The following is a 27,610-nucleotide window of genomic DNA, read 5'->3' on the forward strand; positions in this document are numbered from 1 at the left end:
CACGTGTCACCCCTTACTCCTGTCAAATCCCTCGGCTGAGCTGGGGGCTGGACTGGCCCCTCTTCCTGGGACACCAGGACCCCAAATCAGGGAAAACAGGGAGGTGGGAGGACAGCGGGGTCACAGGCCATGGGAACAGCTCATGACAAGGATCTCCAGGCTCTGGAGGCTCTGGGGAGCACTGGGGAATGGTGGCACTGGGACAGCAGCAGGGCTGGGCTCGGGGCAGTGCTGGGGTGGCCACAGTGTCCGGAATGGTGGCACTGGGACAGCAGCAGGGCTGTGGCCCCAGACTGGGCTGGCACTGGGACACAGCTCCCACAGGATGGCCCTGCCCAGCCCTGGGCCCAGCGCTGGCCCTGAGCAGGGTTTGCCCCTCAGGCTGGGGCCCAGTTCAGGATCCCTTCTGGAGCAGGAACCCCTGAGGACATGGGGTCCCCACAAGGGTTGGGCACAGATGCAGCTGTGGCTGCCTGTGACCTGTTGCAGCAGCTTTCTGTGCAGATCCCATCCCTGCCTCTGGAGCAGTTCTGGTGGGACCCCAGGCCATGCACTCCAGTGAGATTTAGCTGCTCATGGAGCTCCAAATGCTGGAGCCTTTCCTAATGCCACAAGAGTTGTGGGATAAAGGACCCCAGGAATCCTGAGGTGCTGGAAGGGATCCATGACTCAGGCACAGAAAGTGGCTGTGCAGGGACAGAACCTCCATCCCAGATCAGGGCCTGGACCCTCACACCTAGGTCAGGGATTGAATTCCCACTCCAGGTCAGGAGCTGAGTGACCTTGAGATGACCATGACCATTGTGACACAAGATGACTATGACACAACCATGTGACAATGAGATGACCATGGCATGACCATGACCAGGAGACAACCATGATGTGACCATGGCATGACCACAACCCAAATCCATCTCTGAGTCTCAGGAGGACACCCAGGGTGTTCCAGGGAGTTGGTTTCACTGACCCCACTGTTTTTGGCTTCACTGGATGGTTCATCCCATCCTACCCCGTCCCTGTCCACGTGTTCATGTTGCCCAGGCTGGGACATCTCAGCATCTCCAGGGCCAGTGGAGGATCAGGTCCAGCACTTGAAGCGACAGTGGGACCAGAACTGCAGGGACCATTTGGAGCTGCCCTCCTCACCAAGGGGATGACCTTGACTCTGGGATGACCTTGACCTCAGTCTGCCTCGTGCTCTGTCCTGCCCCGTTTCCTGCTTCACCACAGGACAGGGGAGTCACCATCAGCTTTTATTACCCCCCAATAAAAGTCTCACCTTTGAGCCTCCCCAGGTCCCATCGGGGACCCCCCCAGCACCCAGGGGTCCCCCAGACTCTGGGATCCCCTAGCCCCAGCACTCAGGGGACCCCCCCAGCCCCCTCAGCCGCGCTGCGGCCGCAGCTTCATCTCGGTGAAGGGGATGGAGACGTTGAAGCCTTTCCAGGGGAACCAGTGGATGCCCTGTGGGGAAGGGGGGTCAGAACCCTTGTAGACTTCCAGAGACCCCCCTGTAAGTCCCCATAGACCCCCACAGACCTCTGCAGACCACAGAGACCCCTGCAGACCCTATGGATCCCTCTAGACCTTCATAGATTCCTGTTGCCACTCATGGACCCTCACAGATCTCCACAGACAGACCCCCAGAAACCATACAGATCCCCACAGGCCCTATAGAATCACATAGACCCTGTTTTCCACAGAGCCCTATGAAACCCTACAGACTCCCAGAGACCCCTATGGACCCTTAGAGACCCCCATAGACCCCCCCCCACAGGTTCCCTCATATACCCCCCAACCCCCCCATAGTCCTATAGTCCACCCAAAGGCCTGCTAGACCTCCCTATTCACTCCCATAGCCCCCCCCAAGCCTCCTACAGCCCCCTAAAAACGCCCAACAGCCCCTTGCAAAGCACCTCAGACCTCCCAAATTCCCTCATAGCCCCTCCATACCCCCCCCCCCCAGTCCCCTACTCCACAGCCCCCCCCTCGCCCTGGTACCTGGTGGTCTCGGGGGGTCCCGTAGCGCCCGTTCAGGTTGGCGTAGTGGCAGTTGCGGTACCACCAGGCCCCCCCGTAGGCCACGGCGCAGGGCGGGGGCCGGGGCCGCCCCGAGGGGTCCCGGCGGTCCCGAGGGTCTCGGAAGTCCCGGTCCCGTGTCGAGAAGGGGCTGCCCGAGTGGTAGGAGAGGGCGTCCCCTGCGGGGGGCGCTGTCAGCGCCTCCAGGGACCCCCAAACCCACCAGTAACTCCAGTACCCCCAGGGGTCCCAAAACACCCCAAAAACCCCACCCCAAAACCCACCAGGAACCCCCAAACCCACCAGGAACCACGAAAGCCCACCAGAAACCACCAAGGGGTCCCAAAAACGCACCAAAGATTCCCAGAACACCCCAAGGACCCCAAAACCCACCAGGGACCTCCAAATCCTCCAGGGACTCCACAGACCCCTGCCAGCCAGCGGGCCCCAAAACCCCCAGGGACCCAAAATCCCGCCAGGACCCACAGAATTCCCCGACGTCCCCGGGAACCCCCGAGCCCCGCTCCGCGCACCGGCGGTGCCGCTGAACGCTCCCACTCGGAGCCGATATCGCTCCTCGGCGCCGCCGACAGCGAAGTCGCGATAGAGCGCGAATGCGGAGTCGCGGGCGGTCCGCAGGTCAACGCGCAGCTCCGTGGGGGTCGCGGTCGTCAGCTCGTGCAGCGCCTCGTTGCCTGCGCCCCAAAATCGTCCGGCACCCCCCCAGAAATCCCGCGGGCCCCCCCCCCCCCGAGTTCCCCCGTCCCTCCCCAGTCCTGCATGTCCCCATAAACACTGGGGAACCCCCAAACGCCTGGGGACCCCTCAAGTGCTCCCAGGACCCTGCCCTGAACTCCTGGATGCTCCCCCACGAAACTCCTGGAGACCCCCCCCCCCCCCACCAAGTCCTTCCCGGAGCCCTGGGGCCCCAAAACCAGACCTGAATGTCTGCGGAGCCCCCGAGTCCCTCCAGACCTTTGGGCGAACCCCCCCCGGACTCCTTAGTCAGCGCCTCGTTCCCTGCACCCCAAAACCTGCCTCCCAATTGCCTGGACCTCCCCTGCATCCGACGAGTCCCCCCCCGGCCCCCGGGGAGCCCCCAAGTCCCCGAGTGCTCCCTGCTGCCGCCCCAGCAGCTGCCTCTCCTCAAAGTTCCCGCTGTCCCCAAACCCCCGGAGTGCCTCCGTTGGCCCCACGTCCCCCTCAAATTTTTTTTACGCGTCTCCCCCAGCCCCGGGGTCCCCCCAGCCCCCCAGTGCCCCCCTCACCGAGCCAGAATTCGCCGCTGACGTTGCCGAAGCCGCGGGCGTAGGACTCCCACCCCCGCCAAAAGTCGGTGCTCCCGTCCTGACGGCGCTGGAACACCTGGGGGAGGGGGGAAGTTAGGGGCACCCCAAAACCCCCCTGACTCCCCGTACCCCTATTTCCCTCCCATAAACCCTACAGAAGGCTCCCAGCCCCTCCCAGTGCCCCTCAGTTCCCCTTCCAGTGCCTCCCCATCACCCCTCCACCTCCCCAATGCCCCCCTACACCCCCTGCTTCTCCTGCAGGACCCCCTATTCCCCCCAAAGCCCCTCTTTCCCCCCCCCAGTGCCCCCCTACACCCCCTGCTTCTCCTGCAGGACCCCCTATTCCCCCCAAAGCCCCTCTTCCCCGCCCCCAATGCCCCCCAACACCCCCTGCTTCTCCTGCAGGACCCCCTATTGCCCCCAAAGCCCCTCTTCCCCACCCCCAATGCCCCCCAACACCCCCTGCTTCTCTTGCAGGACCCCCTATTCCCCCCAAAGCCCCTCTTCCCCGCCCCCAATGCCCCCCAACACCCCCTGCTTCTCCTGCAGGACCCCCTATTGCCCCCAAAGCCCCTCTTCCCCGCCCCCAATGCCCCCCAACACCCCCTGCTTCTCCTGCAGGACCCCCTATTGCCCCCAAAGCCCCTCTTTTCCCCCCCAGAACTCCATATAGCCTCCTCCCTGTAGAAGCTCCCCCCTCCAGTGCCCCCAGTGCTCCCAGTCCCACCAGCCAGCCGCCGCCGTCCGTCTCCATGTCACAGAAGACCCTGAGGGGCCGGGCCGGGTCCCCGCGGAGGAAGATGAGGGTCTCCCGCGAGGGGCCCGGCCCGTTCAGCTGCTCCTCGGCGCAGTCCCGGGGGTGCGGGTGCGGGAGGGGGGCTGGGGGGGGGGGGCACGGGGGTCCCCTCAGACACCCCAGGGGCTTCTGGGGACTCAGGGGTGCCGGTGCCCCCTCCCCAGAAGGACACAGGATCCCCGACTCAACAAGTGCCCCACCCCTATCCAAGGACCCAGGGGGTCGGGTGTTCCCCACCCAAAAACCGCCCCCCCCAGGAGCCAGCCCGCACCCCCGGAATTCACCCCCACAAAGGACCCAACCCTCCAAAAGGACACAGGCCACCCCCCAGTGCCTCCCTTAGGAACTCAGGTGCCTTGGTGCCACCCCCAGGAGCCCCCAGGTGATCCAAAGGACACGGTTCCCCCCCCAAAAAAAGGACCCAGGGGTACAGGCGTCCCCACAATGGGTTTTCCCCTCTCCAGTGACCCAGCTGTCCTTGTCCCAGCCCCCCAAAACGACACCCCCTTCCCCAAGGACCCACCCCCCCAAACGGGCCTAGGTAACCAGGTGCCTCTCTCAAGGACCCACCCTTGCCCATCAGCCCAACCCCCTCCCCAAAGGACTCGGGTACCCTCCCAGGTAACCCCCCAAAAAGGACACAGATACCCGGGACCCCCCCTCACCCAAAAGACCCAAGTGTCTGGCTGTGTGCCCCCCCCACACCCCCCAAATAACCCCCTTCTTCCAAAAGGACTCAGGTGTTTGGGTGCCCCCCCACCATAAACCAACCCCTCCCCCGCGTGTCCCCCTCCCATGGACCCACCCACCCCCCCAAAAGCACCCGGGGCTCCGGATGCCCCCCAAAGTTCCAGCCCTCCCTCCAAGGGACACAGCTTCCCCCACCAATATCCCCACCCCCCACAAAAGGACCCGGGGGTCCCCCTAATGATCCCTCCGCCCCCCTTGGCTCCCCCCACTCACGAGTGTCAAAGGTGGCCTCGAGGGGGGCTGTTTGGGGGTCTCCCCCTCGGCCCCACAAGCGCACCCCATAGCGTTCTGCCGGCTCTAGCCCCCACAGCTGCTGCGACGTAGCCTCGGGAGGCAGCCACAGGGTCTGGGGGCACGAGGGGTATTGGGGTATCCCAGGGCGATAGTGGAGTCCCCGGGGAGGTACTGGCATGCCCAAAGGCATTATTGGGGTCCCCCGGAGGTGCATTGGGGTGCCATTACCAAAGGAGGGTAATGGGATACCCGGAGGTGTTATTGGGGTCCCCAGGGGTGTTACTAGGATACCTGAAGGTATCCAGGGGGTTACTGGGGTCCCCCAAGGAGATATTGGGGGGGCACCCTGGGTGTTGCGGGGTTTTTGGGATCCTTTGGGGGGGCCCGTTACCTGCTGGGGTCCGGCGGGGGGGCCATACTCCAGCTCATAGCCATCAGGGGGGGCGTGCAGGGGGTTCCAGTGCAGCCATGCACTGCGGGGCCACACAGAGCCCACCCAGAGGGTCCCTGGGGTGCCTGGCGAAGGACACAATGCTGCCACCTCAGAAGGCCCAGCTGACATGCCAAAATCTCACCCCAAAAACCACTGTTGCCACCCCAACCCTCCCCCCCCCCCCATGTGCTGATACCCCAAAGCCTCCCACGAGCCCCCAGCCCTGCCCACACACTGTGCCCAATGGAAGTGCCCCAGTTCCTCCTCATTTTTCCCAGACTCCTAAGACCCAGTCCTCCCCCAGTCACCCTCAGGCCCCAGTTTCCCCCAGTGCCTGCCAGACCTGTGTCCTTCAGTACCTCCCAGTCCCCCCAGATCCCCCCAGTTTCCCCTAGTCCCCTGAGTTCTTCCCAGCTCCCAGTTTTCCCCAGTTCTCCCAAGTACCCTCAGACCCAGTTGCTCCCAATCCCCCTCTAGTCCCAGTTCCCCACTGTTCTCCCTGAGCTGTCCCAATCCACCCAAATTGCCCCCAGTCACCCCAGTAACTAATCCCCCACATTCCTCCAGTTCCCCAAGTCCCCAGTCCCTCCCAGTTCACAGATGCCCACAGCTACCCAGTACCCCCCAAATTCTCCCCAGTGCCATTTCCCCCAGTCTTTGCCAATCCTCAGCTCCATCCCAGCCCCAGTTGCCCCCATTGCCCAGTTCCACACAGTTTCACCCAGGCCCCCGATTGCCCCAGGCCCCAGTTCTAGCCAGTCCCCGTAGCTGTCCCCAGTTCCTCAGTCCCCAGCTGATCAGAGTCCCTCCAGGTGCTGCACTCCCCCAAATCTCCACTCCCCTCCAAGCCCTGGTTGCTTCCAGTTCCCACTTTCCCCTAAATTCCCCAGTCCTCAGTGCCCCCCGAGCTCCCCAGTCCCCCTCATTTCTCTGGCTCCCCCAGTACAGCCCGATTCCCCAGTTCCTCCCAGCTCCCCCTGGGCCCCACTCCCAGCCCTGTCCCCACTCCAGCTCCATTCCCCGAGGGGCTCTGGGGGAGTCCCTGCAGCTCCTTACCAGTGATGGCCTCAGTGGAGACATGGTCAATCCTTTTCCCTCCCCGCAGCCCGTAGAGGTGGAAGCGGTAGCGCTGGGATGGGGACAGCCCCGGCACTGTCACCGATCGGGACCCGCCATCGATGGGCAGGGCCTGGGGCTGGCCCTGGGCATCCCGGTACTGCAGCGTGAAGGAGTCAAAGGAGCCCTCAGGGACGCTCCACTGCAGCCCCACAGAGCTGGGGGTGACACTGGAGACCTTCAGCTCCCCCAGCTCTGCCCGTGCCAGGGGGGCTGCAGATGGGGTGGCCTCAACTGGGGGGTCTTTTCCTTTGGGGTCCTCAAGCTGGGGCTCCTCTGAGGGCAGGGGCAGCTCCTCTGTCTTGGCTGTGGCTGCAATGGAGACAGGATGATGATGTGTGTGAGAATCCTTGTGTCTTTTCAAATGTCCGTCCATCCATCCATCCATCCATCCATCCATCCATCCATCCATCCAATCATGTTTTTTTCCATGCACTTTTGACATCAACTGGTTCTTTAACCTCTTCCTCCACTGGATCATCCAATCACCCAACTACTGACCTGATACATCAAACCGCCAATAAATTGCCCCAACACTCATCATGCATCATCCATCTTTATCTGGCCATTATCCATCATCAATCTAACATCCATCCATCATCCATCTTTGTAACTTCAGTAAGTCCTTGAATCCATTCCTCCATCTATCCCTTCCCCCCTCCACTTACCCCCTTCTTCACCCAGGGCACAAACCAGCCATGGGCTCATCCATCCATCCATCCATCCATCCATCCATCCATCCATCCATCCAATTCAGGAGCCCTCCATCCATCAATTGATCCACCCTCCATCCACTCACTCCTGTACCTCTCTATACCCTTAATTCACCAACATGTTCCTCCATCACTTGATCCCTCCATCTCTCCCTCTATCCATCATCCTTCATCCCTTCATTCACCCACCCTCACCCCTCAGACCTTCCCCCACACCTGTGACGATGTCGGCAGAGGCACGGTCAATCCTTTTCCCTCCCCGCAGCCCGTAGAGGTGGAAGCGGTACCGGCGGGAAGGGGACAGCCCCGGCACTGTCACCGAGCGGGACCTGCCATCGATGGGCAGGGCCTGGGGCTGGCCCTGGGCATCCCGGTACTGCAGCAAGAAGGAGTCAAAGGGGCCCTTGGGGACACTCCACTGCAGCTGCACAGAGCTGGGGGTGACACTGGAGGCTCTCAGCTCCCCCAGCACTGCCTTTGCCAAGTGGTTGTCAGTTGAGGGGGACTCAACTGGGGGATCTTTAGATTGGGGATCTTCAGGTTGGAGCTTCTCTAAAGGCATGGGTTGCTCATCAAAGTTGGCCGCAGCTGCAATGAAGAGGGGATGGTGATGGATATCCACATGTCCATCCAAATGTGCATTCATCATCCACAAAATGAGCCATCATCCAGCATCCATCCATCTACTCATCCATCTGTGTCTCCATCCATCTCATCCAACATTCAACCCAATGCCCTAACCAATCCCTCAACCATCTCTCCAGCTCTTTCTCTCTACATCCACTCAAGCTTTCACCTCCTCCACCCCCCATTTCCCATGGACAATCTTCCATCCTTCAGGACATCCAACCACCCACCAAGAATGCACCATCCGTCTCTACTTCCCAATTCCATCCAAACCACTCATCCATCTCTTCACCTTCTTCCATCAACCTGGGAAGGAAATCCACTCACAATCCAGTCCAGAATCCATTCAACCATTAAGTTCTTCAACCATCATGGATGGATCATGATCATGATAGAAGATAATAATGATGGTGATGATGATGGATGATAGATAAAGAGGATGATGACAATGATGGTGGATGATGGCAGGTGCTGGTCAGTATGTTGGTAGAAGGGTTGATGATTGATTGGCTTGTGCTGGGGTCTGTGGGGAATAGATGGCAGGTGAGATGAGATGGCTGTGATCCCTCAATCCATTCATACTGTGATCCATCTGGTCCTCTGACCATCCCCCTTACCTGTAACAGCTTCAGTGGAGGTATGGTAGACCCTCTTCCCGTCCCGCAGCCCATAGAGGTGGAAGCGGTAGCGCTGGGATGGGGACAGCCCTGGCACTGTCACCGAGCGGGACCTGCCATCGATGGGCAGGGCCTGGGGCTGGCCCTGGGCATCCCGGTACTGCAGCGTGAAGGAGTCAAAGGGCGCCTCAGGGACACTCCACTGCAGCTGCACAGAGTCAGGGGTGACACTGGAGACTCTCAGCTCCTTCAGCACTGCCTGCGCTGGGGTTGTTGCAGATGGGGGGGCCTTAGTTTGGCGTTGCTCATCGTGGGGCTCCTCTGAGGGCAGGGGCAGCTCCTCCGGCACAGCTGCAGCTGCGATGGAGATAGGATGATGATGGACATGGGCATCCAAAGATCATCCATCCATCCATCCATCCATCCATCCATCCATCCATTCATCCATCCACCCTCAATCCTCTGACCTTCCCCATCAGCTGTGATAACGTCAGTGGAGGCATGGTCAGTCTTCTTCCCACCCTGCAATCCGTAGAGGTGGAAGCGGTACCGGTGGGATGGGGACAGCCCTGGCACTGTCACCAAGCGTGACCCGCCATCAATGGGCAGGGCTTGGGGCTGGCCCTGGGCATCCCGGTACTGCAGCAAGAAGGAGTCAAAGTGGCCCTCTGGGACAGCCCACTGCAGCCCCACAGAGTTGGGTGTGACACTGGAGACCTTCAGCTCTCCCAACACTGCTGCTGCCAAGGGGGCTGCAGATGGAGGGGCCTCAGCTTGGGGATGTGCAGTTTCGTGATCCTCGGCTGGGGGGCCCCCAGTGGGAGTGTCAATTGAGGGTGGGGACAGATCCTCTGGGTCGGCTGCAGCAACAACAGAGAGGAGACAATGATGGGTGTAGGCATCGGTATGGTTCATCCATATGTCCATCCATCATCCACCCAACTATCCATTATCCATCATGCACCATTTCCTCCCAGTCCCTTCTCACCATTCCCTCCTCACACATCACTGAGCACCCATTGACCCCAACCCCATTCCATTAATCACTGACTCTTCCATGGACTCACTGACTAGCATCTGCCATCATCCACCATCTTCATCATTGTCATAATCAACATCATTCATCATCTTGATTCATCCAGTATTCACCATCATCCATCCATCCATCCATCCATCCATCCATCCATCCATCCATCCAAACATCAATCCCTTCATCACACCACCCTCCCATGGTCCCAGCCATGTCTCCATCTCCAAGCTGTCCCTAGTTTCCCTGTCCAGTTCCACCCATTGCTCCTTCCCCTTCACATCACCATCCACCGTCAAGCAGTCACAAGTCCCAAAAAACATCCACTCAATGATTGATACTAAATCCCGCCTGCCTACAGACAAACAACCTCCATCATCCGTCACCCATATACCCAGCTCTCCATCCACCCTTTCACTATCCATTTCTGCAGGCATCCAATGATGTTCATGCCTATCCTTCTACTCTTGAGTCCATCCAACCCTCCAGGCATCCATCCATTATCCACCTTTTTCTCCATCTTTCCATTAATCTCTCCATCCCTACTTCCATCTCCCCAGTCCTTCCACCCTCTGACCTTCCTCCTCACCTGTGACAACATCGGTGGAGACGCGGTCAGTCCTCCTCCTGTCCCGCAGCCCATAGAGGTGGAAGCGGGTACCGGCGGGATGGGGACAGCCCTGGAACTGTCACCGATCGGGACCCGCCATCAACAGCCAGGGCCTGGGGCTGGCCCTGGGCATCCCGGTACTGCAGCGTGAAAGAGTCGAAGGAGCCCTCGGGGACGCTCCACTGCAGCTGCACAGAGTTGGGTGTGACACTGGAGACCCTCAACTTCCCCAGCACCACCTGTCCCTGGTTAGCCTGAGTTTGGGGCTGCTCAGTCTGGGGCTGCTCAGGGCTGTGGTCTTCAGGCTGGGGCTCCTGCGAAGGTAGGGGCAGCTGCTCTGGCACTGCTGCATCTGTGATGGAGAGGGAATGATGATAGGCATGGGAATCGACATGTTCATTGAACCATCCATCACACCATCACTCCATCCATCCATCCATCCATCCACCCATCCACCCATCCATCCACCCATCCACCCATCCATCCATCCATTTATTTTTTCTCCCCAAATATTGCTCTGTCCATCCATTCATCACCCTTTCAAGTGTTCAACCATCACCCAAAGCAACCATCTCCTTCTGGTACATATTTGGATACCCCTTCCTTCCTCCCTTCCTCCCTTGGATGGATGGATGGGTGGATGGGTGGGTGGATCCCAGTGGTCCCAGAAGCATCTGTTCAGTGATTGATCCTTCCACCTACCTACTGACCAACAACCCACCATCATCTATAACCCATCATCCATCATTCATCCCCCATCATCCATCCATGGGTCCACACATCCCTCTACTCTCCATCCCTCTGGCCTCCACATTCCCACTCCCATCTCAAGCCCCAGAAGCACTTCTGAGACTCCCCAGGCTTGAAGGAACACGTGAGGTCTTTTATGTACCATGGATGTGGATGGGGCCTGAGCCCCCCTCACCTGTGATGACATCGGTGGACACGTGGTCAATCCTTTTCCCACCTTGCAACCCATAGAGGTGGAAGCGGTACCGGTGGGATGGGGACAGCCCTGGCACTGTCACTGAACGGGACCCGCCACTGATGGGCAGGGCCTGGGGCTGGCCTTGGGCATCCCGGTACTGCAGTGTGAAGGAGTCAAAAGGGCTCTCGGGGACGCTCCACTGCAGCTGCACAGAGTTGGGTGTGACACTGGAGACCTTCAGCTCCCCCAGCACTGCCCGTGCTGGCAGGGCATCAGATGAGACAGCTTCAGGTTCGGGCTCCTCTGAGGGCAGGGGCAGCTCCTTGGGCTTGGCTGCAGCTGGGATGGAGAGGAGATAGTGATGGGCCGGGGCATCTGCTTGTTGATCAACAAGTTCATCTATCATCCACCCAACCATCCATCCATCCATCCATCCATCCATCCATCCATCATCCATCACTTCCATCCATCCATCCATCCATCATCCACACATCCATCCATCCATCCATCCATCCATCCATCCATCCATCCATCCATCATCCACACATCCATCCATCCATCCATCCATCCATCCATCCATCCATCCATCATCCATCCATCCATCCATCATCCACCCATCCATCCATCCACTGTACATCAATTGCCATTTCATTGTCCATGCACCATCCATTGCTCATCCGTCTTCCATCACCCATCATCATCATCCATCCTCCATGACAAGCATCATAATCATCAACATAATGATTTGTCTATTCATCCATCCCTCTACCTTGCTAACATTCCCACACATCCTCCACTACCAAGCTGGGAAACTGGGGAGAAGTGGAGCCACCTAGGAATGGAGGGATCGGTGATTGGTGATGGACACATAATGGACCTATCCAATTAAATGATGATGATGATGATGGGTGTTGGCTAATAGGCCAGTGGAAGGGTCAGTGGTTGATTGGGTGATGCTGGTGTCAGTGGGTACCGAATGGCAGGTAGGGATGACATTGGGATGGGATCCTTTGATCTCTCCATCTCTCCATCCTTACTGCCACCTCTCCAACCCTTTCACTTTCTGACCTTCCCCCTCACCTGTGACAATGTCAGTAGAGACACGGTCGGTCCTCTTCCTGCCCCGCAGGCCATAGAGGTGGAAGCGGTACCGGTGGGATGGAGACAGCCCTGGCACCATCACCGAGTGGGAGCCACCATCAATAGGCAGGGACTGGGGCTGGCCCTGGGCATCCCGGTACTGCAGCATGAAGGAATCAAAGGAGCCTTCAGGGACGCTCCACTGTAGCTGCACGGAGTTGGAGGTGACACTGGAGACCTTCAGCTCTCCCAGCACTGCCTGCACTGGGGGGACCTCAGTTTTGGGGTGCTCAGGTTGGTTGTCCTCAGTTGGTGGGGCTTCAGTTTGGGGCTCCTCTGATGGGGAGGGTGATTCCTCTTGCTTGTCTGTGGCTGCTATGCAGAGGGGACAGTGGTAGGTGTGGCTGTCCATGTGCTAATCTATATGTTCATCCATCATCTACTCAACCATCCCGCCACCCACTGTCCATCACTGCCATGCATACATCATCCATCCATCCCACCTCTCATCCAACACCCAACTCCCCACCCAATACCACATTCATCTCTCTTTTGCTTTCCCTCCACATTCCCCCATTAGCTCCACCCCTCGCAACCTCCACTTCCCATGGACAATCTTCTGTCCATCAAGACACGTGTCTGGACAGCAGGAACCCTCCATCCATCCATCCATCCATCCATCCATCCATCCATCCCACTTTCCAACCACCCATCAAGCCATCCACCTACTTCCTTCAATTTGGACAGGAACCCACCCCAGATCCAGACCAGAATCTGTAAAACCCTTCAGTTGTTCACCCTTCATGGATAGAAAATCATGATGGATGGTGATAATGGATATTACTGATGGTCATGCATTGTTGATAGCTGATGATGATGATGAATCATGATGATGGATGACGATGATAATGATGGATGATGGCAGGTGTTGTTCAACAGGTCAGTGGAAGGGTTGATGGTGGACTGGATGATGCCAGACTAGAAAAGTGCTTGATGTGGGATGGGTAGGGGAATGGAAACCCTTGATTCATCCATCCCTTGATATCTCTACATCTCTACCCTCCATCTATCTTTCATCCCATCTTTCCTCTGACTTTCCTGCTCACCTGTGATGGTGTCGATGGAAACGTGGTCAATCCTTTTCTCTCTGTGAATCCCATAGAGGTGGAAGTGGTACCGGTGGGATGGGGACAGCCCTGGCACTGTCACCAAGCGTGACCCACCATCGATGGGCAGGGCCTGCGGCTGGCCTTGGGCATCTCGGTACTGCAGCAAGAAGGAGTCAAAGGAGCCCTCAGGGACGCTCCACTGCAGCCCCACAGAGTCAGGTGTGACACTGGAGACCTTCAGCTCTCCCAACACTGCCTGTGCTGAGGGGGCCTCAGTTTGTGGGTGTTCAGGGGTGGGGGCCTCAGTTGTGGAGGCCTCATTTGTGGAGATCATTGAGGGTGGGGACAGATCCTCTGGGTCGGCTGCAGCAACAACAGAGAGGAGACAATGATGGGTGTAGGCATCGGTATGGTTCATCCATATGTCCATCCATCATCCACCCAACTATCCATTATCCATCATGCACCATTTCCTCCCAGTCCCTTCTCACCATTCCCTCCTCACACATCACTGAGCACCCATTGACCCCAGCCCCATTCCATCAATCACTGACTCTTCCATGGATTCACTGAATAGCATCTGCCATCATCCACCATCTTCATCATTGTCATAATCAACATCATTCATCATCTTGATTCATCCAGTATTCACCATCATCCACCCATCCACCCATCCATCCATCCGTCCGTCCGTCTGTCCGTCCATCCATCCATGCATTTTCCCATCACACACCCAACATACAACACAACATCCTAGACAGTTCCACATCAATCTCTGTCTCTTTCTTATCACACCTATCCACGCCTTCACCCCTCCCACCCCCATTTCCCATGGACAATCATCCATTCATCCATCACTTGAATCCATCCTTGATGGATAGAGGATGAGGGAAGCATGGAAGGATAGACGGATGCATGATAATTGATGGATGATGGTGATGGCGATACCATGAATGAAGATGAAGATGATGGATGACAATGGATAATTGATGGTTGCTGCTACTGATGGTGGATGATAGATGATGGAAGGTGCTTGTCAACATGTAGATGGAATGGTCGGTGTTTGATCAGATGGTGCGGAGTCAATGGCTGCTCGCTGGTGGGCATGTGATGGGCATGGGATTCCTTCATGCCTCCATTTAGTGATCCCTGCACCCCTTTGTCCTTCAGCCTCACCTGTGACAGTGTCAGTAGAGACACGGTCAATCCTTTTGCCTCCCCGCAGCCCATAGAGGTGGAAGCGGTACCGACGGGATGGGGACAAGCCCGGCACCGTCACCGATCGGGACCTGCCATCAACAGTCAGGGCTTGGGGCTGGCCCTGGGCATCCCGGTACTGCAGCATGAAGGAGTCAAAGGAGCCCTTGGGGACAGTCCACTCCAGCTCCACGGAGCTGGGGGTGACGCTCGAGACCCTCAGCTCTTCCAGCACTGCCTTTGCTGGCCTGGTCTCAGATGTGGGGGCCTCAGTTTGTGGTTTCTCATGCTGCGGTTCCTCTGTGGGCTGGTGCAGGTCCTCTGGCTCTTCTACAGCTCCTATGGAGAGCGGATGGTGATGGCTGCTTACATCCAAATATCCATCCACCACTTACCAACCTACTCATTCATCCGCACTACCATATTCTGGACCAGTCATTCTGGCAACTGCCCATCCATCCATCCATCCATCCACCCATCCACGACTTCCTATATTCCTCGATTCCTCCACCACTGCATCTTATCCTCCAATCACCCATTCCTCCATCCCTCCATCCCTCCATCTCTCTGTTTATCCATTATTCTTCATTCATACATCCACCCACCCTTTCTTCCCCCCTTACCTGTCATGACCTCAGTGGAGACATGGTCGATCTTCTTCCTGCCCCGTAGGCCATAGAGGTGGAAGCGGTAGCGCTGGGATGGGGATAAGCCCGGCACCGTGACCGATCGGGACCCACCATCTATGGGCAGAGCCTGGGGCTGGCCCTGGACATCCCGGTACTGCAGCATGAAGGAGTCAAAGGAGCCCTTGGGGACAGTCCACTCCAGCCCTACGGAGCTGGGGGTGACGCTCGAGACCCTCAGCTCTTCCAGCACTGCCTTTGCTGGCGTGGTCTCAGATGTGGGGGCCTCAGTTTGTGGTTTCTCATGCTGTGGTTCCTCTGTGGGCTGGGGCAGTTCCTCTGGCTCTTCTACAGCTCCTATGGAGAGCGGATGGTGATGGCTGCTTACATCCAGATATCCATCCACCACTTACCAACCTACTCATTCATCCGCACTTCCATATTCTGGACCAGTCATTCTGGCAACTGCCCATCCATCCATCCATCCATCCATCCATCCATCCATCCATCCATCTCTCTATTTATCCATTATTCTTTATCCATACATCCACCCCCCCTTCCTCCCCCTTACCTGTCATGACCTCAGTGGAGACATGGTCGATCTTCTTCCTGCCCCGCAGCCCGTAGAGGTGGAAGCGGTAGCGCTGGGATGGGGACAGCCCCGGCACAGTCACTGAGCGGGACCTGCCATCGATGGGCAGGGCTTGGGGCTGGCCCTGGGCATCCCGGTACTGCAGCATGAAGGAGTCAAAGGGGCCCTCAGGGACACTCCACTGCAGCTGCACAGAGTTGGGTGTGACACTGGAGATTCTCAACTCCTCCAGCACCGCTCGTGCTGGGAGTGCCTCAGGTATCGGGGACTCAGTTTTGGGCTTCTCCTGTTGGGGCTCCTCTGAGGGCAAGGGTTCTTCGCTGGCTGCAGTTGAGAGGAGGTGGTAAAGGGGAAGGACATCCACATGTCACTACAAATGTCCATCCCACCACGCAGCAACCAATCCATCCATTTAACCATGTATCCATCCATCCATCCATCCATCCATCCATCCATCCATCCATCCCTCCCTCCATCCATCCATCCATCCATTCCTCCACCACTGCATCCTATCCTCCAATAACCCATTCCTTCATCCCTCCATCCCTCCATCTCTCTGTTTATCAATTATTCTTGATCCATACATCCACCCAATGTTCCTGCCCCTTACCTGTCATGACCTCGGTGGAGACATGGTCGATCTTCTTCCTGCCCCGCAACCCGTAGAGGTGGAAGCGGTAGCGCTGGGATGGGGACAAGCCCGGCACCGTCACTGAGCGAGACCTGCCATCGATGGGCAGGGCCTGGGGCTGGCCCTGGACATCCCGGTACTGCAGCATGAAGGAGTCAAAGGAGCCCTTGGGGACAGTCCACTCCAGCCCTACGGAGCTGGGGGTGACGCTCGAGACCCTCAGCTCTTCCAGCACTGCCTTTGCTGGCGTGGTCTCAGATGTGGGGGCCTCAGTTTGTGGTTTCCCATGCTGCGGTTCCACTGTGGGCTGGGGCAGTTCTTCTTGCTCTTCTACAGCTCCTATGGAGAGCGGATGGTGATGGCTGCTTACATCCAAATATCCATCCACCACTTACCAACCTACTCATTCATCCGCACTTCCATATTCTGGACCAGTCATTCTGGCAACTGCCCATCCATCCATCCATCCATCCATCCATCCATCCATCCATCCATCCATCTCTCTATTTATCCATTATTCTTTATCCATACATCCACCCACCCTTCCTCCCCCTTACCTGTCATGACCTCAGTGGAGACATGGTCGATCTTCTTCCTGCCCCGCAGCCCGTAGAGGTGGAAGCGGTATCGGTGGGATGGGGACAGCCCCGGCACCATCACTGAGCGGGACCTGCCATCAATGGGCAGGGCCTGGGGCTGGCCCTGGACATCCCGGTACTGCAGCATGAAGGAGTCAAAGGGGCCCTCAGGGACACTCCACTGCAGCTGCACAGAGTTGGGTGTGACACTGGAGACTCTCAACTCCTCCAGCACCGCTCGTGCTGGGAGTGCCTCAGGTATCGGGGACTCAGTTTTGGGCTTCTCCTGTTGGGGCTCCTCTGAGGGCAAGGGTTCTTCGCTGGCTGCAGTTGAGAGGTGATGGTAAAGGGCAAGGACATCCATATGTCACTACAAATGTCCATCCCACCACCCAGCAACCAGTTCATCCATCCATCCATCCATCCATCCATCCATCCATCCATCCATCCATCCTTCGATCGGTCCATTCTTCCCATCACACACCCAACATACAACACAACATCCTAGACAGTTCCACATCAATCTCTGTCTCTTTCTTATCACACCTATCCACGCCTTCACCCCTCCCACCCCCATTTCCCATGGACAATCATCCATTCGTCCATCACTGAATCCATCCTTGATGGATAGAGGATGAGGGAAGCATGGAAGGATAGATGGATGCATGATAATTGATGGATGATGGTGATGGCGATACATGGTAGATGAAGATGATGGATGACAGTGGATAATTGATGGTTGCTGCTACTGATGGTGGATGGTGGATGATGGAAGGTGCTTGTCAACATGTTGGTGGAAGGCTTGATGCTCGATCAGATGGTGCGGAGTCAATGGCTGCTCGCTGGTGGGCATGTGATGGGCATGGGATTCCTTGATGCCTCCATTTAGTGATCCCTCCACCCCTTTGTCCTTCAGCCTCACCTGTGACAGTGTCAGTAGAGACACGGTCAATCCTTTTGCCTCCCCGCAGCCCATAGAGGTGGAAGCGGTAGCGCTGGGATGGGGACAAGCCCGGCACCGTGACCGATCGGGACCCGCCATCAACAGTCAGGGCTTGGGGCTGGCCCTGGGCATCCCGGTACTGCAGCATGAAGGAGTCAAAGGAGCCCTTGGGGACAGTCCACTCCAGCCCCACAGAGCTGGGGGTGATGCTTGAGACCCTCAGTTCTTCCAGCACTGCCTTTGCTGGAGTGGTCTCAGATGTGGGGGCCTCAGTTTGTGGTTTCTCATGCTGCGGTTCCTCTGTGGGCTGGGGCAGTTCTTCTCGCTCTTCTACAGCTCCTATGGAGAGGGGATGGGGATGGCTGTGGAAATGCCTGTGTCCCTCCAAATGCCCTCCCACCACTCACTAACAAATCCAGCCATCCAACCATCCATCTGTCCTTTCATCTCCTGGAACATTAATTCCGGCACTTATTATCTCCCTGTCCCTGTAACCATGCAACTTTTTCTTCAACTCCTTCTTTAATCTCACACTGTATTGGGTCATCAAACTATTCACCCACTGATTTGACATGTCAAACCACCAACATTACACCCCAAACAACAATCATACATCATCCATCTATCATCCATCCATCCATCTGTCCATCCTTCCATCCCAACCCCCACCTAATTCCATATTCAGCACTCATTCTTTCTTCCCACATCCCTCAAGGCCTCTGTCCCTCCCGACCCCATTTCCCATGGACAATCTTCTATTCGTTCATCCATCTATCCATTGCTGATGGATGAAGAATGACGGATGGGTAGATGGAAGAATGGATGGATGGAAGATGATTGATGAATGATGATGATGATTGATGAATGATGATGATGATGATAGTGCTGGTGATCCATGGTAGATGAATATTATGGATGATAATGATGGATAATGGGTGATGGTGACAGTGGATGACAAATGTTGGTCACCAGGCCAGTGGAAGAGTCAATGGTTGATTGGATGGTGCCCAAGTCAGTGAGTACCCACTGACAGATGGGGATGGAATGGGGGTGGGATCTCTTGATCCATCCACCTATCCATCCATCCATCCATCCATCCATCCATCCATCCCTCATCATCCCTCCTGCTGACCTTCCATCTCACCTGTGATAATGTCAGTAGAGACACGGTCAGTCTTCTTCCTGCCCTGCAAGCCATAGAGGTGGAAGCGGTACCGGCGGGATGGGGAGAGCCCCGGCACTGTCACCAAGCGGGACTCGCCATCGATGGGCAGGGCCTGGGGCTGGCCCTGGACATCCCGGTACTGCAGCAAGAAGGAGTCAAAGGAGCCCTCAGGGGCACTCCACTGCAGCTGCACAGAGTTGGGTCTGACACTGGAGACTCTCAGCTCCCCCAGCACTGCCCGCAACACGGGGGCTGCAGATGGGGGTGTCTCAGTTTGAATTTTCTCATGTTTTTGCTCCTCTGAGGGCAGGGGCATCTCCTCTGGCTCTTCTGTGCCTGCAATGGATGATGGCATGGCAATCCGTGTCTCCATCCAATCATCCATCCCACCACCCACCAATCAATGCATACATCCTTCCATTTACACTTTTATCTGCAGGACTATTCATTCCAGCGCCCATCACCTATGCATCCATCTAACTACAGGTCATACCATGCACATTTTCCTTCAACTCCTTTAATCTCACCAAGCATTGGGTCATCCAGCCACCCACCCACTGATCTGACATGTCAAACCACTGACAGACTGCCCCAACAGCTATCATCCATTATCCATCTTCATCCATTCATTCATCCATCCATCCCGATTCCTTCAGTCAGTCCTTTAATACAATCCTATTTGAATCTGATTTGAATACAATCCTACATCCCTATTCCCCTACACTCCCCCCCTCACTCAGAGCAAAAACCAGCCATGGACTCAGCCACATGTGCACCTGTGCAGCCATGTGTCCATTCAGCATTCATCCATCCAATCCACCCAGGAGGCCCCTCTCCATCGATATAACATCCACCACCATCCATGCATTCCCCACCATCCCCCTATCCTTCAACCTACCCAGCCAACTAACTCACCCAGGAGCTACCATTCATTTAAATCATCCAACCATTCCTCATTTCTTCCTCTGTTCATTCATCGATCCATCCATCAATGCATCCATATCTCACCTTAACTGTGCATCTATTCATGCAATCCTCCAAACATCATCCATCCATCCATCCATCCATCCATCCATCCATCCATCCATCCATCCTCCATCTTTCCACTCCTGAATCTTTCCACTCCTGCATCTCTCTATCCCTTCCTTCACCCACCCATTCCCCCATCCCTAAATCTCTCCATCTCTCCATCCCTCTATGCACACTCACCCCCCTGATCTTCTCCCTTACCTGTCACAGCTTCAGTGGAGACATGGTCGATCTTCTTCCTGCCCCGCAGCCCGTAGAAGTGGAAGCGGTATCGGTGGGAAGGGGACAAGCCTGGCACTGTCACCGAGCGGGACCTGCCATCGATGGGCAGGGCCTGGGGCTGGCCCTGGGCATCCCGGTACTGCAGCAAGAAGGAGTCAAAGGAGCCCTCGGGAACACTCCACTGCAGCTGCACAGAGCTGGGGGTGACACTGGAGACCTTCAGCTCCCCCAGCTCTGCCCGCACAAGGGGGGCCTCAGATGCAGGGGAGTCAGTTTGAGGTTTTTTATGTTGGGGCTTATCTGAGGGCAGAGGCAGCTCCTCTGGGTCTGCTGCAGCTGTGGTAGAGAGTGGAGAGTGATGGGTGTGGGAATGCCAGTGTCCAACCAAACATCCACCCCACCACCCACCAACCAACCCATCCATTCATTCTTGGAGCATACCATACACCTTTTCATTCAACTCCTTCTTTAATCTCACCTTGCACTGGGTCATCCAACCACCCAGCCACTGCTCTGATATGTCAAACCACCAACAAAATGCCCCCAAACAACAATCATGCATCATCCATCATCCATCCATCCATCCATCCATCCATCCATCCATCCATCCATCCATCCATCCACCCATCCATCCACCCATCCATCCATCCATCTACTCTGCACCTCCTCCACGCCTTCCTCAACCCACCCATTCCTCCATCCCTTGATCCCTCCATCTTCCCACCTACCCATCATCCTTCATCCACCCATCTACCCACCCTCCCCACTCTGACCATTCCCCTCACCTGTCACAGCCTCAGTGGAGACATGGTCGATCTTCTTCCTGCCCCGCAACCCGTAGAGGTGGAAGCGATATCGGTGGGAAGGGGACAGCCCCGGCACTGTCACCGAGTCTGACCTGCCATCGATGGGCAGGGCCTGGGGCTGGCCCTGGACATCCCGGTACTGCAGCATGAAGGAGTCGAAGGAGCCCTCAGGGACACTCCACTGCAGCTGCACAGAGCTGGGGGTGATGCTGGTGACCCTCAGCTCCCCAAGTACTGCCCGTGATGGGGAGGCATTAGATGCGGGGACCTCAGTTTGGGATTTCTCATGTTGGGGCTCCTCTGAGGGCAAGGACTGCTCCTCTGGCTCTGCTGCAGCTGTGATGGAGAGGGGATGGTGATGGATGTGTCCATCTGAACATCCATTCACGCTTTCATCTCCTGGATCATTCATTCTGGCTTTCATCATCAACTCATCCATTCAAGCACGGTTTTTTGCATGCACCTTTCCCTTCAACCGATTCTTTAACTTCTCCCTCATTTGGATCATCCAGCCACCTACGCACTGATTTGATACATTAAACCTCCAGCAAATTGATGTATTTTCTATTGCCAACACCCATCATCCACTCACCATTGATCATCATCATCATCACCCTCCATCATTACCCATCACAGTCACCATCCATCCATCCATCCATCCATCCATCCATCCATCCATCCACCAATCCATCCACCCATCCATCCACCCTACCGTGCTGTTACCTGTCCTCCACCCCCGAGCTGGCGCGCTTGGGATTGAGGGAAAATGGGGACAGCTTGGGTGGAAGGATGGGGGATGGATGATGGGTGATGGATGACGACGGCAACAATGATGATGATGATGTCAGTGGGTGCTTGATAGCAGGTGAGGATGGGGTGAGATGGGATGAGATGGATTATGTTGATCCCTCCATCCATCATCTACTCATCCATCCACCCTCACCTGTGATGACATCAATGGAAACACGGTCGATCCTCTTCTCACCCCTCAACCCGTAGAGATGGAAGCGGTACCGCTGGGATGGGGACAGCCCTGGCACTGTCACCGAGCGGGACCCGCCATCGACGGGCAGGGTCTGGGGCTGGCCCTGGGCATCCCGGTACTGCAGCACGAAGGAGTCAAAGGAGTCCTCGGGGACACTCCACTGCAGCTGCATGGAGCTGGGGGTGATGCTGGTGACACTGAGGTCACCCAGGACTGGCCGGAATGGACGCAGCTCCTGTGGCTCAGCTTTGACTGCAATGGAGTGGGAACAGTGTGGGCAAAGGCATCTTTCTGTCCATTCACATGGTCATCCATGTCTCCAGCCCTCCCTCCATCTATCCCTCCCTTATCCCTCCACCTCTCCATCCATCCCCTCCTCCATTCATGTCTCCATTCATCAGTCTCTCCATCCCTCTAATGCATGTGCCATCCATCCATCCATCCATCCATCCATCCATCCATCCCAGATATCACACAGTCACGGAATCTTCTGAATTGGATGGGACCCACAAGGGTCATCAAGTCCAATACCTGAGCTCATCCCATCCATCAGCCCCCACATCAGTACCTGTTTTCCCCACGTCCGTCCATGGCTCCGTCAGCTTCATCTCATCCATGTCCCCCCATTCCAGCACTGCCTCCTGTTTTCCACCCTCTCCTGCCCCCAGAGAATGTGTTACAGGATATCCCTGTCACCCCATCTGTCTCATTTCCTGGATGCCCCTCCCCCTGATCCCCGTTATCCTCCTCCTTCTCAGGATGTCCCTTCCACCCATCCTCCCCATCCTCCCTGTTCCCCTTCCCCCATCCCCTCCATCCCACCCTTCCCTGTCCCGCCCTACTCCCCACTCCCACCATCCCCCAACCACCGCCCTGCACTCCCCCCACCGTGATGTTCTTTTTTCCCCATCCCCCCTGTTCCGCTCTCCAGGATGTCCCTTCCCTTGTACCCCCCATCCCTGAGGCATCCTTTTCCCCACTTCCCCTCCCCAATGTCCCCACCCCCTCCTGGTTCAATCCCCGCCGTGACATCCACCTGTGGGTCCCTGTCCTCTCCCAAGGGTTGGGTGCCGGCGCAGGATGTAGGCCAGGATGGCACGGGCCACCCCTGGCACTGTCTGGTTGCCACGGAGGGGGAAGTTGGTGGCCCGAAGGTGGCTCTCGAGTCGCTGGAGCAGGGTTCCACTGTATGTGGACAGCCGGGCCACCAGGTCCTGCAGGGAGGGGATGCCTGGGGACAGTGGGGGCCACGGGGACACTGGGGACCATGGGGGTGGAGGGGACCCTGGAAACACTGGGGACTCTGGGGACCCTGGCAGCTCTGGGAACTCTGGGGACAATGGGGACTCTGGGGACGCTGAGAAATCTGATGACACTGATGACCCTGGGAATTCTGGTGATGCTGGTGACTCTGGGGATTCTGGTGACACTGATGACCTTGAGGGTGCTGGGGATCCCAGGGACCCTCGAGCTACTGGAGATGCTGGAACCTTGGGGGGTGCTGGCGACCCCAAAGACCCAGGTGACCCCAAGGGCAAGTCTGGTGATATGGGTGACACCGGTGACCCTGGGGACCCCAGTGACCCTGGGGATCCTGGGGACTCTGGAGGCCCTCGGGCTGATGGTGCCACTGCTGGGGACCCCAGGGAGCCCTGTGGCGACCCCGGGGACCCCTCATAGTGGGGCACAGACGGGATGAGTGCTGTGGAGCAAAGGGGACTCATGTCACCAATCTGTCACAGAGAGTCCCTGGAGGACATCCCTGGGCCATCCCCACCCCTGTCTCCATGTCCATGTTACCCCCTGTATCCATGCCCATGCTACTCCTATCCCTGTTGCCCTGGCATCCCTGTTCCCATCCTTGTCCCCACTCCCTTGGCTATGCCATCGCTGTCCCCAGCCCCATCCTTGTGCCATCCCATCTCTGTTCCATGCCACACTCTCTCCATGCTGTCGCCATCCCTGTGCCATTCCTGACCACACATCTGGGCTGTCCCCTTAATGGTGACACTGCGCTATCGCTGTCCCCATGCCTCTCATCCCTATCCCCATGCCCATGCCAGCCCCATCCTTGTCCTCCTGCTATCCCTGCCCCCATGGTGACCCCATGCCATCACTGTCCCCATCCCTGTGCCATCCCTGTTCCCACTGCCATCTGTATACCTGTCCCCATGCCACCCACTGTCCCCACTCCTTTCCTTCCATCCCCACTCCCATTCCTGTCCCTGCTGTGTCCCTAACTCCATCTCTGTGCCCCCTGCCTTGTTTCCAGGTGTCCCCAACAGTGCCCAGGTGCAGGACCCCAGGCCCTCTCCATCCTCATCCCCATGCCATTCCCACCCTCACCCCTGTTCCTGTTGCCCCGCCCCCTTCCCTGTTCCCTGTGGTGTCCCCAAGTGTCCCCACCTGTGCGCAGTCGCAGGACCCCGGGCGCCCCCAGATGCGGCCCCCGCCGGGCTTGGACCAGCAGCTCGAAGGGGTGGCCTGGAGACAGCCCTGTCACCGAGAAGGCGACAGCAGAGCTGGGCAGTTCGTGCGTTGTCATGGCCACAGGGTCATCCTGGGGATGGGGACAGGGTGAGGGGGTGGGGGGGAAACCATGGGGACGCCACGGGGAGGCACTGGGGACACACTGAGGACACACTGGGGACACCTTAGGAACATGTTGGGAACTTCAGGGACACATTGGAGACATGTTGGGGACATATTGAGGACAGTGTGGCGATTCCTTGGGGGTGTGTTGGGGCATACACTGGGGACACCATGGGAACACACCAGGAATATGGTGGAGACACAACAGGGAACATTGGGGACACACTGGACACAGGCTGAGGACACCATGGGACTTACTGGGGCCACGTTGGGGACATGCTGGGGGGATGCACTGGGCACATGTTTGGGACACATTGGGGGGGCTTATACATGCTTGGAACATGTAGGGGATACCATTGAGGACACCGTGGGGACACATGGAGATGATTTGGGGACATATTGGGGTCTTCCCATTGTGGCCACATGGGTGGCACTGGGGTCTGGCCCCTTCCATGTCCCTCTTCCCCTCTGTGTCCCCTCCTGCCCCTGTCCAGTCCCCATGCCCCCACCCCTGTGTCTCCTTGTGTCCCCACTCACCAGGGGGACAAGTGTCACCCGGTAGCCATCAGGAGGAACGAGGGGCTGGGGCCAGGTGATGCGCAGGGACGTTGGGGTGCGGGAGGCCAACCGTGGTGTTACCCAGGGCACCTCTGAGGGGACAGTGCAGGGACACCATGGGGACACCAGGGGACACCCGTGGGATGGGGACACCCTGGGGACACCACAGGGACACCCTGGGATGGGGCATCAGGAGGATGGACACATGCTGGGGACACAATGGGATGGGGACACGCAGGGATGGGGCACTGGGAGGCACTGAGGGGCACTAGGAGTGGCACAGAGGGACACTTGGGGACACAGTGAGGTGGCATGAGAACCCCCCCCCATGGATGGGGAGAGAAGTGGGGGTGTACTGGGAGCACTGGGATGGGAGCACTGGAGGGCACTGGGGAACAGCCGGGTGTGCACTGGTGTCACAGTAGGGCTCCCCCCAGCATTAGGAGCGCTGAGGTGGCGTCACTGGGAAGTCACTGGAGGAACACTGCGGGGGGCACCGCGAGCACTGGGGAGACACCGACGTCGCAGCAGGTTCCCCTCCCACCCAGCGGGAGCACCGCGGTGGGGAAGATGGGAGGTCGCTGAGGGGGTAGCGGGAGCACGGGGGCGGGGGGCACTGGGACGCACCGATGTCGCAGCGGGCCCCGCCCCAGCCCGGCGCGCAGGCGGGGGTGGCGCAGTCGGGGCCGCCGAAGCCCGGGAAGCAGCGGCAGCGCCCGCGCTCGCACCGGCCCTGGTCGCTGCAGCCGCGCGGGCACGCGGGGGGCGGTGCCGGGGGCGGGGCCTCGGCCGAGGGGGCGGGGCAGGCGCAGCCGCCGCCGGCAGGGGGCGCGCAGAGCTGCACCGACCGGCCTGGGGGGGGACACGGGCACAGGCGTGACCCCCCCACCGACCCCCAGTGACCCCCCGCTCAGTGACCCCGATGACTGCCAGTGACTCGCACTGGCCCCCTTTTACCCCCCTAGTGACCCTCCACTAACCCCCCCCCACTGACCCTGGCAGTGACCCCCTCCCCCCACTGACCCCCCCAATAACCTCCCACTGACCCCCACTGACCCTGGCAGTGACCCCCCCCCACCGATCCCCCCAATAACCTCCCACTGACCCCCACTGACCCTGGCAGTGACCCCCTCCCCCCACCGACCCCCCCAATAACCTCCCACTGACCCCCGCTGACTCTGGCAGTGGCCCCCCACTGACGCCCCAGTGACCTCCCACTGATCCCGGCAGTGACCCCCTCCCCACTGATCCCCAGCTGGACCCCCACTGATGCCCCCACTTATCCCCCCAGTGACCTCCCACTGACCCCCCCCAGTGACCCCCCCCCACTGACACCCCAGTGACCTCCCCCCCACTGACACCCCAGTGACCTCCCCCCCACTGACACCCCCAGTGACCCCCCCACTGACACCCCAGTGACCTCCCCCCCACTGACACCCCAGTGACCCCCCCCACTGACACCCCAGTGACCCCCCCGACACCCCAGTGACCCCCCCCACTGATGCCCCCAATGACCACAAGAACCATCATGACCCCAATGTCCCCACAAATAACCGCCTCAGTGACTCCCCAATGACCCCCCCCAATGACTCCCCAGTGACCCTCCCAATGACCCGCTTTGTCCCCCCTGTCCTTCATTCTCCCCTGCCCCCTGTGTCCCCTCCATGTCCCTAATCTCTGTTACCTGTCCAGCCTAGGGTTCTGCCACGTCCCCTCACTGTCCCTGTGAGCCCCGTGTTCCCCCATGTCCCCTATGTCCCCCTGCCCTCCCTGTGTTCCCCTGTCCCAGCCTGGGGCTCCCCCGTGTTCTCCCCCCTTGTCCCGTGTTACCTGTCCCGGCCTGGGGTCCCCCCGTGTCCCCGCAGTGTCCCCTCAGTGCCTGCACGTGTCCCTCGAGCTCCCGCAGCCGCCTCAGCACATCGGCCAGCGCTGCCCCGCACGTCTCGGAGGGGGACTCGGTGGGGGACGTGGCAGGGGACACTGAGGGGGACACTGCCTCCCCCCGCAGCGCCAGTGCCAGCAGGAGGAGCCGCAGTTCCAGGGTCACCGGCATCGTCCTGGGGGAAAGCAGGGGGACATGGGGACACCCAGAGGCAACCACGAGGGAACGCGGACATCGTGGAGAGACGCAGGAACAACCGTGGGGACACCCATGGGGGGACACAGGCACATGTGGGGGGACACAGGGACACCTGTGGGGGCAGCGAGGGCACACGGGCACAGGCATGAGGATGCAGGGACATCCACGGGGACACACAGGCACCAGTAAAGGACACAGGGACACGGCTATGGGGACGTCCAAGGGAAATAACCCACGGGGAGGATGTGGAGACACCCC

At 58.3% G+C, this 27,610-nt stretch overlaps 2 protein-coding genes across 4 annotated transcripts in view; one reads left to right on the forward strand and one right to left on the reverse strand.

Moving 5' to 3' along the window:
* LOC128802620 (antigen peptide transporter 2-like) overlaps positions 1-27,610 on the forward strand; it is a 45,268-nt gene that overhangs the window by 2,208 nt on the left and 15,450 nt on the right. The gene's annotated exons all lie outside the window — the stretch shown is intronic.
* On the reverse strand, positions 1,045-27,325 carry LOC128802628 (tenascin-X-like). The gene is given in 33 exon segments (XM_053969188.1): positions 1,045-1,464; positions 2,002-2,198; positions 2,553-2,714; positions 3,288-3,384; positions 4,036-4,187; positions 5,068-5,200; positions 5,480-5,604; positions 6,578-6,949; positions 7,567-7,938; positions 8,595-8,951; positions 9,062-9,367; positions 10,211-10,277; positions 10,279-10,583; positions 11,157-11,498; positions 12,240-12,611; positions 13,346-13,711; positions 14,525-14,884; positions 15,169-15,528; positions 15,743-16,087; positions 16,374-16,662; positions 16,729-16,733; positions 16,952-17,296; positions 17,895-18,254; positions 19,060-19,416; positions 20,311-20,667; positions 21,117-21,473; positions 22,081-22,374; positions 22,691-22,780; positions 23,159-23,824; positions 24,529-24,682; positions 25,252-25,364; positions 25,747-26,124; positions 27,103-27,325. Coding segments are annotated over 33 exon segments (8,859 nt in total). The 3' UTR covers positions 1,045-1,383.

The sequence above is a fragment of the Vidua macroura genome, unplaced genomic scaffold (assembly GCF_024509145.1).
Source record: "Vidua macroura isolate BioBank_ID:100142 unplaced genomic scaffold, ASM2450914v1 whyUn_scaffold_127, whole genome shotgun sequence".
Classification (NCBI taxonomy): domain Eukaryota; kingdom Metazoa; phylum Chordata; class Aves; order Passeriformes; family Viduidae; genus Vidua; species Vidua macroura.